This window comes from Marmota monax, unplaced genomic scaffold (assembly GCF_021218885.2).
Source record: "Marmota monax isolate L192 unplaced genomic scaffold, Marmota_monax_Labrador192_F-V1.1 WCK01_AAM20220418_F8-fsc00071, whole genome shotgun sequence".
NCBI classification, from domain to species: Eukaryota; Metazoa; Chordata; class Mammalia; order Rodentia; family Sciuridae; genus Marmota; species Marmota monax.
This window is the reverse complement of record NW_026695217.1, coordinates 9,286,445-9,302,545: the sequence shown is the minus strand read 5'-3', so window position 1 is coordinate 9,302,545 and position 16,101 is coordinate 9,286,445. Positions and strand designations below refer to the sequence as shown.

Genomic DNA, 16,101 nt, shown 5'->3' with positions numbered 1-16,101 from the left:
CACTAAAAAATTTGCCTTCTCGAAATTCCCTGCTCACCTAAGTCTGCAGGAGACGCCATTTCCCTCTGTGCAGCTGGAGGAGGCCGTCACACCTGGCGTTGTGCGTCCAGGAGACCTGACTAGCTGCTGGCCCAGCACAGCACTGTGTCTCAACTAGGGCCACCAGGTGTATCCTAGGAGTGCAGGGTGCAAATGCCAGTGACTCCCGATGCACAGCACATGCACGTCAGGACCGTGATCATGGTGGCTCGAGGGGGAGAGCTGTGGGTCACTGTGATAGATGTAGGAAGGGATAGTCGTGCTCAGTGTCCCGAATTGTGCTCAAGGGCCCATGAGGAGCCCATCAAGTGCCAAGCTCAGTGGTGACCAATGTGCTCATGGGAGGCGAGGCCCTCTGCTGCTCATGCAGTTGCATACCATGTGTGGCATCGTTGGCACAGGCTGACACAGGACTGTCCTGGTGTTGGGAGAGAGGCAGGCAGATGGCCAGCTGGAGGAAAACCTGCTGCCAACTGGCAGAGCTGGGGGCTCCTGGAGGCCTCTGCAGACAGCCCCTCACAGTCCAGCAGTGGCGACAGCCTGGGAGGAAGGGCAGCCACAGAGCCCTTGCTGGGCTCCGGGCCATGTGGAAGGAGGGCTGTGCGAGATGCAGGGCCTCCCGGGAAGCAGCAGGGTGCAGTCCAAGGACATTTAAAGCTCTGTTTCTAAGACGGTGAATGTCGTCTTCAGATCTATCTGTGGTGTTTAAGCAGTGTCAGGAGCTGATCCGAAGCTCATGAGGAAAACCCAGTGGCCCAGGTGGCCACGTGCCTGAGGAGCATGCCAGGGCAGCTGCCTCTCTGACACACCACAGGCCTGTGGCCATGCAAGTCTTGCAGTGGGAAGTGGCAGAGGCAGACGTAAACCTGACACCAGCAACCTTAGAGACCAAGGAGCCTGCCCGGCTGTCCTGCTCTGGGCTGTCCAGCGGAAGAGGTGGGCAGTGTGTACCCACAGGGCAGCACGCAGGGGGCGTGGCCCGAGCGGGGCCCTGTCAGAGGTAAAGCTAGACAGAGTGTGTGCCACATGGGTGGCCTTGGGCACAGAGGCACTTTCTCACCTCCTCTGGGTCCAGAGTTGAAGAGCCAGAACTTGAGGGTCAGTGTGTTCGACTAGCTGAGAGTGCCTGCCACCATCTCAGGGCTTTGCTGTGTGTGTCGCTGGTGCCCATGTCCACGCCTACCCTTCTGCCACACCAGGACACAAAACAAGGCCCTCACCTGCTGCTGCCCTGCGCTGGGACTTCCAGACTCTGTGCCCCCCATGATCACTTGGATTTCAGTCTTGGACAAGGCACTGAGACCGCATGTCCTCACCCTTGCAGGACCTGAGTTCTACCGGCATTTCAGGAGGGTGGAGCCTTTCCCATCTCCGCAGCCATCTTAGAGTGGGTGTGGTCTTGCAGCTGGCCACGCCCCTCCCCAGCCTCTTGGTATCCTGAGCCCACATGCATACTCTGAGGGTCTCTGGCCGCCCTGCTTCCCCCACCCCAAGCTCTTCCTGCAGGCTAGGTGCCCTCTTCCCTGTAGCTAGGCGCACCTCCCCCAGGCCCTGTTGGGCCTCAGCCCATATGCTGACTCCATCCTGGCCTCTGTACGCAGGTGGCCTCCACCCATGCATGGTTGCCCATGTGATTGTCCCCTATTCCTTACGGTGGCCTTCTGGTTCTCAGTGTCCACTTTCATTGCTGTATTCCTTCAGTGACCTGAAGACCAGTGTGCAGAAGAGTGAGGCAGCTGCCTCAGAGCGCACAGCTGGTGTCCAGAGCCAGCAGGAGCAGGGCACTAGCCCAGCTGAGCACCAGGGGCCATGAGTCAGGCAGGGCGAGGAGACGCCACGGCCCCTTCCCACTACAGACCTGGCCCTCCCTGGTGTGGCACTGAAGCCTTTGGTCGTCCTCAGGGTCATTGCCACCCAGAGTCACCTGCACCACAAGCCACCCTCCCCAGCCAGGAGCTCATCTGTTTGCAGCCACTCGAAGTTCAGATACTGATGCCGGCAGCTCTCAACCACGTGAGCCCAGATTGGTGTTTTTCAAGTTTTTGTGAGTCTGGTTTCTAAATCTCCATTTTACTGGACTGGAAGGTTCCAGAATGACCACAAGAACCCTGGGAGCAAGTCGCCCAAAGCCCCGCCTCTTCCCAGCACCGTGCTGCTTCCAGAGGACAAAACCTCCGCTCTTCCTGCTGCTGACCTCAGACCAGCTCTGCTGGCTCCTGGATACAGCCCTGCCATGGCCACTGGAGAGCTGGCAGGGAGACGGCCCTTGGGCAGAATGCTTTCCGTTTCTCCTGACTTCTGTAGTGCCTGCTCCTGTGGTTCAGCATGGACCTGGGCACATGTCTGCACGTTCCGCCCTCAGGGCAGGAAGGCTCACAGACTGGTTGCTCCTGCTTCTGCCTGGAGGTTGGCAGCCCTAGTCAGCCCCATGCCTCACATTGAGGTGGAGGTGTGGGAGGTGCCACCCCCGACTCTGGCCTTCATTGGCACTGCTCGCCAGTTGCCATCTTGGGACTGATGCTGTCCAGCAAAGCATTCACAGTTGAAGCTTTGGAGGTGTCTCAGTTCCTTGATTTGACCAGCTAACAATTCTAGCTACCGGTCTGCTTGTCACTAAAGGCTCAGTGGTAACGAGGTTCTGTGTAGTCACAGAATCATTTGCCCCAAACAGTGGGGACTGTTATGTGGTTCTTTCATGACTAATTAAAACAGACCAGCTGTGATGACTCAAGTGAAGCAGGGAAGTCCCTTTTGTGATCCCACCTCACTGCTCTGTAGATGTACTATATTTCTAACTCGTGTTTGAGATTGTCTTCCCAGTCTGACAGGAAAAGGTGGCGAGGCTGCCATGTCCCTCAGCCCACACCATGCACTGTGTGTAGTTGTTCAGCAGCTGCTGGGGTCCACATGCATCTCACTGATGGACATTTTGGCCACAGCCACCTCTGCCCAGTGCGGAGCTGTCTCAGCTTGGCCGGGGACCACACTGGCTGAGGAGTGAGCCTGGCCTCATGGCCTGCAGGTCCCTAGAGGTGTCACCTATTGGTCCCACTGGCAGAGTGCTTGATGCCTGGGTTGCAGGACAACCTTGCAGGTGACGGTGACAGCGTGGAAGAGCTTGTGTGGGCAGACCTTTGGCCCAGCCAGCTGAGGGCCAGGCCTTGTCCTCACCACTGCCTGGCTGGCATGACTGTTCAGAACTGACCCTGAGCCAAACTCTCAGCATGAGCAGCTCTGTTCACACTCAGGGACTCTGACTCTGGCTCCTGGCGCAGGCCTGGCACTACAGTTGAGCCTCCTGCAGCAATGTAGACTGTGCTTTCCTGGGTGCTGTTCCCTTGGGATGTGCAGCCCTGCCCCGAGCAGCACCAGGAGTCTGCAGGCCTGCCTGGCTCTCTGCCCTGCGATGCTTGGGCACTTTAGTCTGGAGCTGAGGACTCTTGTCATGTAGGTAGCACTTGGTACCCCTGCAGTTCTGTCTCTGCAGCACAGACTCAGGAAGTGCTGCGTGGAATCTGCCCACCTCTGGAGGCCTGGTCTCATGTTCTGCTGAGAAGTGGCCCCAGAACCCTGCTCACTGCTCAGGAGAAGCAGTGCCCTTGTGTTCTGTTCCACCGGCTGCGGGCACCACCCTCACTCTGGTTGCTTGGAAATGGCCTCACTCTGGTTGCTTGGACACAGTTGTGGGGCACTCTGACATCCAGGTGGAGGGGAGTTGCTGTGGGCCTTGGCTGCTCGTGCCGGGTAGAGGGGAAAGTACAGGCAGGGCAGTGGGCACAGTGGCCTGCCCTGGGCACTGCGGTGGCTGTGAGAGTGCCAGAGCTGCGTCTGCAGCAGGCTGGGGTAGCCCTAGACTGTCCTGGTCCCGTGTGTTCTCAATGTGCTGATCCCTAAGCTCACTCTGGACCTTCCCTGTGGTCACGTCCTGAGGGTGCTCTGTCTCCCAGCTGCCCAGCGCAGCAGCTGTGCCACACTGCACAGACAGACCTTCTCTTCCCTCAGGTGTCAGCGGAAGCAGTGGCGTGTGGACCTGCCAGCCACTAGCGTGGTGATCACGTTCCACAACGAAGCCAGGTCGGCCCTGCTGAGGACCGTGGTCAGGTGAGGCCAGGACACCAGCTGTGGCCCAGTTAGCTGGGTCAGCATGTCCAGCGGGGCCGTGAGTGGGCCACCTGGTGGCTCTGTCCCTGGGCAGCCGATGGCCCCTCCAGCCTAGGCGGGGCCAAGAGAGGACACCCCACCCGGTTGCCTGCACCCGGCCACGGCCCTGTCCTCTGTTTCTCCTCAGTGTGCTTAAGAGAAGCCCCCCGCACCTCATCAAAGAGATTATCCTGGTGGACGACTACAGCAATGACCGTGAGTGCTGGTCCTTCCCCAGCAGGCTGTGGGCAAGAGCACTGGGCAGGCTCCGGCCAGAGGGAAGGGCTTCTCGCGGCCCAGGGGCAGCGCCCACCCAGCCACAGGGACTCATGCTCCCTCTCTTCTCTCCCTAAGCTGAGGACGGGGCCCTCTTGGGGAAGATTGAGAAAGTGCGGGTCCTCAGGAACGATCGGCGGGAAGGTAAGACTCCCTCCCCAGCCTGATGGTAACTGGGCAGTTCTCTGGCTATGAAAGCAATCAGGTCTCTGGTCCCGCTCTGTGCCCTCTCCTGTCCCAGCACACACAGGGAGGACGTCGGACACCTAACCCATCAGAGATGTGTGCTCTGGGTCTGTTCACGCATGAGAAGCTCTGTTCATGCTCAGGGACTCTGACCCGTCCCTGAAGAGCTTCAGCCACAAGCTATTCAATGCTCCTAGCTGCAGCGGCTGACCAGAGAGCAGATCCACGGCCGGCAGCTGCCACAGGGGGCCGTCCAGAATGGGGACACGCTGCCCTTGGTGCTTACACCCCTGTTAGTCCACCTTCCCATGGGCTTCCTGTCACTGGACAGGGCTGAGCCCCAGGAGCAGGCCACAAGGCCGTGACAGGAGGGCTCCCCAGGGATGTGCGTATTGGGGAGCTCAGGCTGGTGCAGCTGGTGTCCCGGTACCAGAGCGTGGAGAGAGGCCCCTCTTGGGATCAGGGTCTCTCAGTCTCTCCAACTGCAGAGCCATGGCACCCATGCTGCTTCCAGTGATTCAGGAGTGGCAGTGCTTCTCCGGCCAGGGCACAGCCCTCCTCCTCGTCCCCACATGGCCACTGCGCTGGAGGAAGGGGGTGTCTGAGCAGGAGCCTGCCCCATCAGCCCAGCGGCCCTCGTGTGGGAGCAGTGCCTTGGGCACCTGACCTCACCAGCCCAGCAGATAGCCTGCTCCTATGTGCACTGTGGCCTTGCTGGGCTGGCACCAGCCCCAGACCTGATCACCTGCTGCGGTCCTTATGTCCCCTGAGTGACGAGGCAATGGTGAAGTCTCCGCTGAGTGTCCTCACTCCCTTGCCTAGAAAGGGGAAGCTGGCCCAGGACACAGGAGGGGAGGAGAGGGGAGGGGAGAAGTGGGGAGAGGGAGAGGAAGCAAGTGGCTGTTGTGTTGCAGTTTGTAACTGGCCTGTCCCTTGCTGGCCTTATGGGGGGTGTCCATGAGCTGCTTAGAAACTGGCCGTGTGTCTGCATGTTAACTCTGGACCTCTGGACTTGGTGCTCATGTGGGGGAGGAACTGTGTCACTGCTGGGTTTAGCAGGGGTGAGGGGCATCGTGTGGGAGTGACTGGCAGTCAGGTCTGGACAGCTCAAGTGGGCAGCAGCTGTGTGATGCGGCCATACCTGCCTTGAACCCCAGGCAGGTGCTCCTACAGCACTGGCCAGCTGCATGGAGCAAGGTGGCCACCGAGAAGGGGCTGGGCTAGCTACTCGGGCACAGCTGAAGACGAGGCAGAGGAGGTGGGCAGAAAGCCCCTGGCCACAGCTCAGCTGCCCCATCCCAGGGCCGCTGCGGAACCGTCTCCTCTGCCTGCCACTGGACCCCACAGTGCGGTTGCCTCGCTTCAGGGATTGGGAACCTCCTCAGGAGGTCGGCAGGGAGTAGGGATGCCCTGGATCTGCCCTCCTCTTCACTTCCAGAGCCTCCAGCTTTTCCTGCCCAGAGTCCCCCGTTGGGGCCATCTCCGCCACCCCAGGCGCAATCTTGATTTTCCCTCGCCAGTGACGGCATGTGGGCCTCTGTCCTGCAGAACTTCCTCCTCGTCCCAGAGAGCGTTTCTGACTGGAATTCTGAGCTGGCCTTGGATGCTTTTCAGCATTTCAGAAGTGTTGCTGCGTGTTGTCCTTGCCTGGCCTGCGCTTTTCTGCCAGGACCACAGGTCTGCTCGGGCATTGGCGCCTCCTGGCTGCACCCAGCCCTCATCACAGGTGTCCCAGTTCACAGCCCTGGGCCTGGGTCCCCTTTACATTTAGGCTGCTTTGCTTCACTGACTCTGGGAGGTATGAGGTGGCGTTTTCCACCAGACTTGGGACTCGCTGGCCATTTGCATCTCCAGCACTTGTCCTGCTTTCCCCTTGACGTCTTTCCTCTCTGTTTGTCAGGAAGGCCCGTGTCCCTGGCCTGTCTTCAAGTCCACAGGTCCCTCTGCCAGCTCCATTCTGTGATTGAGACCCGTCAGGGAGCTGCTTGTCTCCCATCACTTCCTTTTCCTGGCTCTCAAGGACCCCGCTGTGTCTGCCAGACAGGCTCCAGTGCTCTGATGAGGCCCTTGTCTGTTCACTTCCCATGAGCTCTTGAACATGGTCATAAAAGCCATTCTAAATCCTTGTCTGCTGATCCAGCATCTGAGTCATCTTGGGATGCTTCTGTTGGGTTTTTCTTGTGGAGATGGACCATACTCTTCAATTTCTCAAGTCTAGTTATTTTTTATTTTACAATAGATGTTGTGGGTAATATATTGGAGATACTGGGTTATGTTCTCTCTCTGAAGGGTCTTGATCTCTTTTAAGCAGGACAGTGAAGTGACTGGTGGTGACTCTGCTCTGGTAGATGGACAGGTGCTTATCTAGGATGGGGATGCCCTGGATGAGTCTCTTGTTTCTGAGGTAGTAGTCTGCATTTCTGAATGTGATCCTTTGGGTTTCCATAGAACTGAAGTGTTCTCCAAACTTCTCTAACTTGGCAAGACTTGAATTCCAAACCTTGTGTCCACAGGGATTGATAGCAACTGAATTCTCAGCTGTGTCCACTACAACAGGAAGCAGATGAACTCAGCTCTCTGGTTGTTCTTACGGGGGTTCTTGGAGTCCAGGCCTGTGAAGTTAGCTCAGGAGTTAGCCAAGCATGATCACTGGCCCTTTTCAGGGTCTCCTTCTCTAGTCCCAGCCACTCTTCAAGTCCTACGCTTTCTCCTCTGGCACCTTAAGCTAGAAGGGCAGCATTGCAGGGTGGGGTGCCTTGGGAAGCACCCCCTGAATGTGGCCTTGGGCCAGGTGGGCCTACTCTCAGGAGTTGATCCTCTGTGGTTCCATCTTCTGTTTCCTCCGGCTCTGTCACACGATTGGCTTTATGTCTTACTTGGAGTTCATACCAATTTCCAGGCTGGGCTTTGCCAGTTGCAGCGGCTCTGCAGTCAACTGGTCACTCTGTCCTTTGCCCCTGGGGGCAAGCAGCTATGTGGGGTCACTGTGGCTCTCCTCAAACTGCATAGAGAGGAATGTAGAGCCCTCATCCTCCTTGGGTGTGAGCCTCTCGTCCAGTCCAGACACAGAGCCCCCAAGCACAGCATCTGTCGCGTTCCTCACGACTAAGACACTCAGGGTCACCCAGGGGAACTGGGCTGCACAAAATAACCACACAGAGACAGAGATACCTTTTTCTTTGGGTCCTGAGGGCTCCCCTGATCTTAGGGGTCTGTGGAAAGGCAGCCAGCAGGTGCTGAATCCTTTTATTGTGGAGAAGCCATTCAAACGAGGCAAGGGGTCAAGTTTCAGGGGGTTGAGTCTAGCTTCCTGATGTCTGCTGTCAGCAGGTTAACTGACAGCTAGGATGGCCACACCCAAGGGCAGAGCAAAAGAAGGGGACACACAGAGGGAGCTTCCATGGAACATTCCATCCCAAACAGGGCAAAGTATTACAAAAGAACAGGTGAGTGTGGCTCAGCCCCACGGGTGACATGCCTACACCTGAAGACACGCCTTCGACTTCCTGGGCTGGGACAACGCCCAAGTCACCATGAAATGTAGTGATGGGTCAGAGCCTCTTGCTTCAGGATGGAAGGCATGGGTCATCCAAAGGGGCTCCCCACAAGCATCCAGGACAGTCAGATACGTGTCTTGAAGAGCAAGTGTGTGTGGCCAGCGGGTCGCAGGCGTTCAAGCTGGCCCAGCAGCACCACTGGGTCTCTGGCTCTGATAGGTCTCAGAAGACAGAGCTGTCTGCTTCAGGCTGGGGGCGGTGCGACCAGGTCCCAAGATGTGGAGCTGACATCTTCCAGGGCCCAGCCAGTCTGGAAGCTGTGGCTGTGCCAGAGAGAAGTCCTTCTGAAGGTCTAGCTTCCTTGCTAGATAGAGGCTTTATTATGCGAAGATCTTTCTGGACCAGTGGCTCTAGGGGGTGGCCTTCCCAGGCAACAGTCAACTGCAGAGAAGCCCTGGGGGGCCAGGCTGCCAGGCGCTGAGCTGTCCTGGGTTCTCGCTTCCCTGACACACTTCTGCCTTCCTTTTCAGGTCTCATGCGCTCCAGGGTCCGGGGTGCCGACGCTGCCCAGGCCAAGGTCCTGACCTTCCTGGATAGCCACTGCGAGTGTAATGAGCACTGGCTGGAGCCGCTACTGGAGCGGGTGGCCGAGGTGAGGCCCAGGACCGGGCCTGGGCGGGGCACATGGGCGTGTGGTCCTGGGCTGGCCGTGGGTGCCCCTGGTGCGGGGAGGAAGGCAGTGTCTCTGGGGTTCATCTACAGTGCTTTGGGCTGTGGGGTCCCTGTGCGAGGAGGTGGCAGGCTCAGCAGGGGCTGGGAGGTGGCTGGTGAAGGCAGCTTTGGCTCAGGCATAGCTGCTTCTTCGCCTCAGCTCTGAGGGCGTGAGGGGACCTGGGACTTCAGGCTGGGGCAGTGCCAGCCTCGGCTCCCACTGAAGACCAGTCCATCATGCTAGGCTCAGGGAGAAGCACGTGCTGATTGTCACTCAGTGCCTGGGCAGGCCTCTAGAGGGTTACCTGGGGCCCCCTCGGGTACCACCTCCTGCGAGGGGCATCATCATAAAGCTGGGTGGCCTCCTTACTTCTGGCCGCCTTCATTGACTTTCTGTCCTTCCTGCTGTGACTCTTCCTTGGACAGAGAGGGCAAACATGACTAGAGGAGGTGAAAAAAGGTAGAAGTGCTGGCTGCAGCATGGAGGGGCACCTGAGCCAGGGAGATGCAGACACAGACGTCCCAGGGTGTAGCTTGGAGGGACAGCTGGGCCAGGGAGACGCAGGTGTCCCAGGCTGCAGCATAGACAGCTGGGCTCAGGGAGACGCGAATGGCTTGGGCTGTAGCACAGAGGGACAGATGAGGGTCAGTGACTCATGAAGTACAGCATTGCCAAAGCTGGTGATAGTCATGACACTTCACTGCCTGCTTTGGGTTTGTTGAACGATATGGTAGACACTGCTTATGCGCTGTCTCTACTGCAGGTTCTGCCTCCTCTAGACTGTTGAAGAAATGGTGTAGGGGTCGTTGGCCATCGGTGATAGGCAAAATGGTACAGGTGGCAGGATTTCAAAGCAGGTTCTGCTGAGCCCCAGGGTTTGACCCAGAGCCCTCACCTGCCTGCTGCTGCCCACTCTGCCAGGCCATCTCCTAAAAAGCCAGGCCAGAATCAACCTGTGTTGGCCAGTGCACAGGCCCCTGCCTCGAGGCAGGACCAGCAGAGCTGCCTCATGCCCATTCGAGTTAAAGCAAGAAGCACTGAGGTGATGAGTTCTCACACATCCTCATCTTGCCAAAAGAAACAGAGGTGTCCTGTTGACTCCCACAGCCAGAGGAGAGGGAGCCAGGCCAGGGCTACTGCACTTGGCCTGCCATCTGCACATGGTGGCGCTGGAGGCCCCTGGTGCTCTGTGGCCTGTCCTTATTTAGCTCCTCTGATTCCCTTGTCTGATGGTTTTCCCGTCTTTCCTGGCCAATAGGGCTGCATAAGAGGCCTGGGACAGTGTGCCTCTATGAACTGTCAGTGCGAGGCAGGGCTGCAGTCTCCACACTGGCCACGGCCATTCAGGGTTGAAGATCAGAAAGGGGAACAAGCCTTTGTCCCAGCCTCTGACCAGAGTCTTCTTGTGGGCACAAGAAGGGGCGCAGCCAGAGCCTTGCTGTAGGAGCACGGGGAGGCCCTGTGGCCCCCTTGTCTTCTGCTGGAGGGACCTGGATGCAGCTCCTAACCCCTCACACCCCCTTGTCCAGAGAAGCCCAGCCCAGCCTGAGGTCTGCTTTGCCTTAGGGTGCAGGGCCAACTTGCTTCACATCCGAGCTAGGACTTACCAGAATCCTGTGGCGAGATTGTGAGGTGGACCAGTCCCTGGCATGGTCCTTACCTTAGCTGGGTGAACAGATGGCCAGAGTGTCCCAGTCCCCCACTGACCCCCTCTCATGCAGGCAGCCCCTCTGCCTGCCCCATTGCAATTGGGTCCCGAGTTGGGGGAGGTCCTGAGGGCCCAAGTAGAGGGATGCAAGCAGTCAAGGCTGCCTGGTGACCCCGACAGGGCTCTGAGGGCTATGTGCTGGTTTGGGATGTTGACTGCTTCTCTGTTATTTACATATGCAGGACAGGACTCGGGTCGTCTCACCCATCATCGATGTCATTAACATGGACAATTTCCAGTACGTGGGGGCCTCCGCAGACCTGAAGGGCGGTAGGTGTCCATCCTTGTGCAAAGCCCACTCGTCCTGTTTCTGGCGTCTGAGGGGCAGTGACACGGTCCACCCTGCCGTGTGTGCCCATAGGAAGCCCTCTGCATGCTACCAGGGCTGTCAGGAAGGGGCTGTGGCCCTGTTTCCCACCCTTCCTCTTCCAGCCATGTGGCTCAGTGTGGCTGTGTTGTCCTTTCTGACCAGAAGTGCCAGGCCCCCACTGACCGCAGGGCTATAGCTCCTCAGAACTGAGGTTTTGTGGAGCTGGGGGCCATGGCCTCTCTGTACTGCCTGTGCCCAGGGATCACCATGTCCTGCTGACCCTGCCCCTTGCATGTGTCTTGGTCACTGACCCCTCTGCCCTGGCCCAGCCACCTTGTCCTGCTCCCTGCTGGGCAGCATTTGTCCAGGGGATCATACTGGCTCTTATAAGCCTGACAGCACAAATGACCTACAAGTCCACCCCCAGGGCACCAGCCACAACATATGTAAGACCCTCTGTCCCTCCTGAGAATGAGCAAAGGCCCGGAGCTTCCACTGCCAGGGGCTGGCTTAGATCTTGAAGCCAAGGTATAGCTGTGGGGTGAAGCAAGACACGGGCCTGGTTACCCATCAGCCTCTGGCCACTGAACTCCCCCTTCACTTCTGAGGTCTGGATCAGAGGCATAGTGCCCACACCAAAGGGCCTCGAGCCACTAAGGAGCCTCCTGCTGCCTCTGGCCCATGCCCGTGGGTATAGCCCCGTGAGGGAGCGTTGAGCTTGGGCGCTCATGTAGGAACTCAGTTGGGATCCCGAGGGGAGGGGCTGCCTGGTGGCTGGAGAGCTGCCAGTGTCCTCTGGTGCTCTTCTCACTGGCTTGTCAGGAAGCCCATGGGCCCACTCCAGGGCAGCCCGGTGCAGCTGGTCAGCCTCTACATTCCCATGTGGAACTGGACATCTATCCTACCACCTAATGTTTTTAGCCGATTAGAAGAAAATATCCTAATCCAGACAACCCACGGGCCAAGGGTCCACTACTGTTCTGACCTCCAGAAAGAAGACAGTGCAGCAGAAGACCGGGCCCCAGCCTCTTACGGACAGCAGGCGCTAGGAGGCCCCAGTGCCATGGCCCTCCTGCGGGGCCTTGACTTTGCCCCCACCCCACGGGCCCCACTGCCCTGGGTGGGCTGGTCACCTCTGCCCTCAGCGTCCTCATCCAAGACACAGGTGGCCACCTTCCTCTAGTTCACTCTCAGGTGGCAGTTTTCACATCCCCACCCTGTCCCCACTGCTGAATAGTCTCAGGTGGAATCAGAGACACCAAGGAGACCCAGTCGGTAGGCCCAGGAACATGCCCCTCCCCTGTGTCCCTGTCCCAGGGGGCAGGGAGCAGTGGCCAGGGTGCTTGGTCTCCCCTCCTCGCCTCTCATGGCCCTTGGATGGGCAGACCCAGTGTACTTCAGGTTCCGCACTCTCACCAGCTCGCTTCTCAAGCCCCAGGCCGGAACCTGGGGCCTCCGGAGCAAGGCCAGTGCGCCCCACTGGGGTCCACTGCCCTCCTGCTCACTGCAGTGTTGGGAAGCCTGGCCTGAGCATCTTTCTGGGTCAGGGGCCTGCAGTGCTGCTCCTGCCCTCCCTGCCTAGCACCACTGGCCCAGTCGCTCCTTCCACGTACACCTTTGGTCTGGGCTTGGTTTTGTGTGAGTCAGTCCACAGGCCATCTGTCTCTGTGCTGGGGCTGGGCCGGAGCGCGTGCATGCACATCCCAGCACTGCTCGCTTTCCTACCACAGGCTTCGATTGGAACCTGGTGTTCAAGTGGGATTACATGACACCTGAGCAGAGAAGGTCCCGGCAGGGGAACCCGGTCGCCCCTATAAAGTAAGTGCAGAGTGTCCCGCAGGCCAGAGCCCAGCACCTGCAGACCGCCCTGCACCTCCTCCCCTCCCCACAGCTCCCTCCCATGGGTGCTCATGAGGCCGCTCCACCAGCCCTGGGCTGCCTGTCTGCTGTGTGGTGCTGCCATGAGCAGAGTGGGGGCCTCAGGCCACAGCTCCATATCACTCTGAACCTTACGACAGCTCTGTAAGGAGAGCAGGGCCCAGAAGGGCCAAGGACCTCACCCAGTCAGCAAGTGTCCACTAGCAGTCGGTCCCTCACAGGGAGGCTCGGCACAGCCTGGGCAGGGGCTGGGGAGGCGTCTGGAGGCAGTGGTGGGACACAGGATCAGCAGGACTGTGCTGCTTGAAGGCCAGTGTGTGGTCAGGGAGCCTAGGCTGGGTGTGACAGGAGTGCCAGCAGCTCACCTTGACCTGGGCCTCTCCGCCTCTGCAGGACCCCCATGATTGCTGGTGGACTGTTTGTGATGGACAAGCTCTACTTTGAAGAGCTGGGGAAGTACGACATGATGATGGACGTGTGGGGCGGAGAGAACCTGGGTACGTATGAGACTCGTGGGGCGAGGCGCTCGCCAAGGCAGGGGCCTCCAGCCCTGAGCCCACCTTGTTCCTCCCACCCCCCACTGCTCGGGGTGCCGAGGAAGACGTCCCGTCAGAGACAAGGCCAGAATTCAGGGGCCCTTGAACGGAAGCATAGGCTCCACCTGCCGTTTGGCTGAGGTTTGGGAGCCACCTTCCAAATGGGGAAGCTGCCCCTCCCCACCCTGCAGGTGGGCTCCCTGCGCTATCACAGAAGCAGGGCCCTCTGGTCTCTCTGAGTGCCAGGCCATGGTCTGGCTGCTCTGAGGGTGTTGTGAGCGGCCGTGGGAGCTGTTGGTACTTGGATGGGGCAGCCAGGCTCTGGGTATTGGTTGCCGTGGTCGCCAGCAAGACTACGCGTGCTCGCCTGGGCTCTGGTGCTTTCCTCGCTGGCCTCACCCAGCCCGACCCTGGGGCTGCTGCGTGTCGGGTCCCGCTGGTGCTTGGGCAGGTGTGCCCAGGAGGACAGCCAGGGACTGGCACTGCTCTGCTGACAGTTTTACTCCGACAGACTCAGGTGGTTTCTGTTAGTTTAAAAGCCCAGTCTCGCCTGTCGTTTCCCATCACGTTGATGTGTCATTGGAGAAAACGCCTCATCTCTGAGGACCCTTCATGCTTTAATGTTGAAAACTGCTCTGTCTCAGCCTGTGTTGCAGGGAGGGGGATGGAAGGGCCTCAAGTTGGTCTCCATTCCTGGAATTTTAAGGATACCTTGACCTTAGGTGGGGCTCGAGTGGAGTCTTGGGGCTGAGGGCTCCGGTCACTGACCTCTGAAGAAGATACAGAGTCCTGCTTGCTCCCCAGGCTCCCGTGGCAGGACCCCTAATGGAGCAGCGTGGGGCTCGGGTGGCTCCTTCTGGGCACGTGCAGGCTGAGTGCACAGGCAGCACACATGGTGATGGGTGCCAGCTGGGCTCCCGTCTGAGGAGGCTGAAACTCAGTCTTCATCCCCGATGCCAATCCATTAACAAGGACGTGGTTTTGAGAAAAAGGGAAAAGAAGGTTCATTGCTTTGCTAGCAAAGGATAAACATAGGGAACTCCTGTTCTAGAGGCTGTGATTCTGCCCATTGGCAGGAACAGGGGTTTTCATAGAGGTGACTCATAGAAAATGAGATTAGGGAGAAGGTTAGGGAAAAGAAGCCTTTTGCCTCGTTGCACCCTTAAAATCAAGATGGATCACCAATAGCTCTATTGGAGCCACCCGCAAAAATTTGGCCGGGGTTCTTCCTCTTTCCACCTTTATTCAAACTGGCACAGTCTGATCCAGAAACACGGCCTCAATTTGTGTCAGTTGTGTGTCTGTCTGTAGACAGAGGATATGGGCTTCATTAGGTTGGACTAAGTGATCTTCCCTGAGTGGATTGCCCAAGGCAGCCACCCAGCCACCCAATGACAGAGAACACGCTAGTGCTCCGTACATAAAATAAACTTCTAAAAAACTTCAAAAAAAAAAAAGATTAGAAAAAGAAAAAACATGTACGTTTCAAAGCCACAAGGGACATAGAGCGTCGGGTGAACCCTCAATTAGGAGCAAGTGTGCTGTCACCAGCTTTTACCTTGTGTCTGGGTATGGTGGGGTCAGCTGGGTCCCCATGTCCTGGGCATCTTCCCCTCCATGACCCTTGGCCACAAGCTGAGCCGCAGAGTGTCTGCGGAGAGATTGCCCTGAGCGTGACTCCAACTTCTTGTTCTGGGCACTGAGCACCCTGCCCACAGTCGTCACCCATGTGGCCTTTGTGGGTGGGGGGGAGGTGGGGTGCAGACGTGCCCAAGGAGAGTCCAGCCCCCATGGTCCTGGTCAGCAGCAAGTCCTCATGCAGTCAGAGCCCCCGCCAAGGAAGAGGACAGGAGCCTTGAGCCCGGGCAAGCTGAGGCCTCTGTCCTAAGGAAGGAGCTCTGCTAGGCCCTCCAGGGCCCAGGGACAGACACCAAGGGCCTCGCCCTCCAGGTGGGAGGCAGCTGCAGGGCTCAGTCATAACCTGCCCCAGGTCTCCCTGCAGCCCTCCCAGCTCAACACGCCCCAGGCAAAAGCCTGAGTTCAGATCTCCAGTGAAGCAAAGGGATATTTAGATTTTACTTCCTGAAATTCTGGGCCCTTCCTGCTTGGGTCTGTGGGACACTTGAAGGGTGGGAGAGCTTTCACTGCGGTGGCTGGGATGGGGTCATCCCAGGGCCTGGCATGGCCAGTTTCTCCACTGAGTCCCATCCCAGCCCTGATAACCCAGGGATGGTTATCAGGATCCCACTTTGCTGGTGAGTGACCATCTTCCCGCGACCTGGCTTTATCAGGCAGTCTGTTCTGCTGCGTGGTGGGGTGCTTGGCTGGAGGGCTCCACGGGCCTGGAGCAGGTAGCAGTGCTGGCTCGGGTCACCTGCCCACATTCTCAGGGCCCTTATGCAGCCTCTCCAGACCTCTCTGACAGGGAGTCGTGACCTTTCAGAATGGTTCATCTGAATTTCTGTCCAACCTGGGTCCCTTGCTTTTGGGGTGCTGGTTAGGAGAGGTGCTTTGCTGACGTCCCCTGGCACAGAAGACTGTGCTGAGCAGTTGTGTGCCACAGCCCTGCAGGATGACCGCCCAGGACCAGACAGTGCCTGGCCCCGCCATCTGACTCACAGGCTGACTCTGTGGATGCAGGTCACTTGTGGCCTTCTTGGGAACCATCCTGCCTGGGCAGTGGGTGCTGTGACATGCTATGGGTCTCTCCACTGTCCTCAGCCACTGCCATGGGTGGCCTGAGAGGCCAGTGCAGCTCGAGGCCTGAGAAGCATGGTGTTTGTGGTTGGGAGAAGGGTCTCTGGTTGGGGCCCAGCTGC

General features: G+C 58.5%; 1 protein-coding gene across 3 annotated transcripts in view; it reads left to right on the top strand.

Annotated features, from left to right (window-relative positions):
• Galnt2 (polypeptide N-acetylgalactosaminyltransferase 2) overlaps positions 1-16,101 on the top strand; it is an 87,384-nt gene that overhangs the window by 58,654 nt on the left and 12,629 nt on the right. For all 3 annotated transcript variants that reach the window (XM_046432058.2, XM_046432059.1, XM_046432057.1), the window contains exons 4-10: positions 4,042-4,140; positions 4,328-4,395; positions 4,534-4,599; positions 8,669-8,790; positions 10,741-10,828; positions 12,599-12,686; positions 13,140-13,243. In XM_046432058.2, coding sequence (XP_046288014.1) covers positions 4,042-4,140; positions 4,328-4,395; positions 4,534-4,599; positions 8,669-8,790; positions 10,741-10,828; positions 12,599-12,686; positions 13,140-13,243 — 635 coding nt within the window. The remainder of the gene's footprint in view (positions 1-4,041; positions 4,141-4,327; positions 4,396-4,533; positions 4,600-8,668; positions 8,791-10,740; positions 10,829-12,598; positions 12,687-13,139; positions 13,244-16,101) is intronic.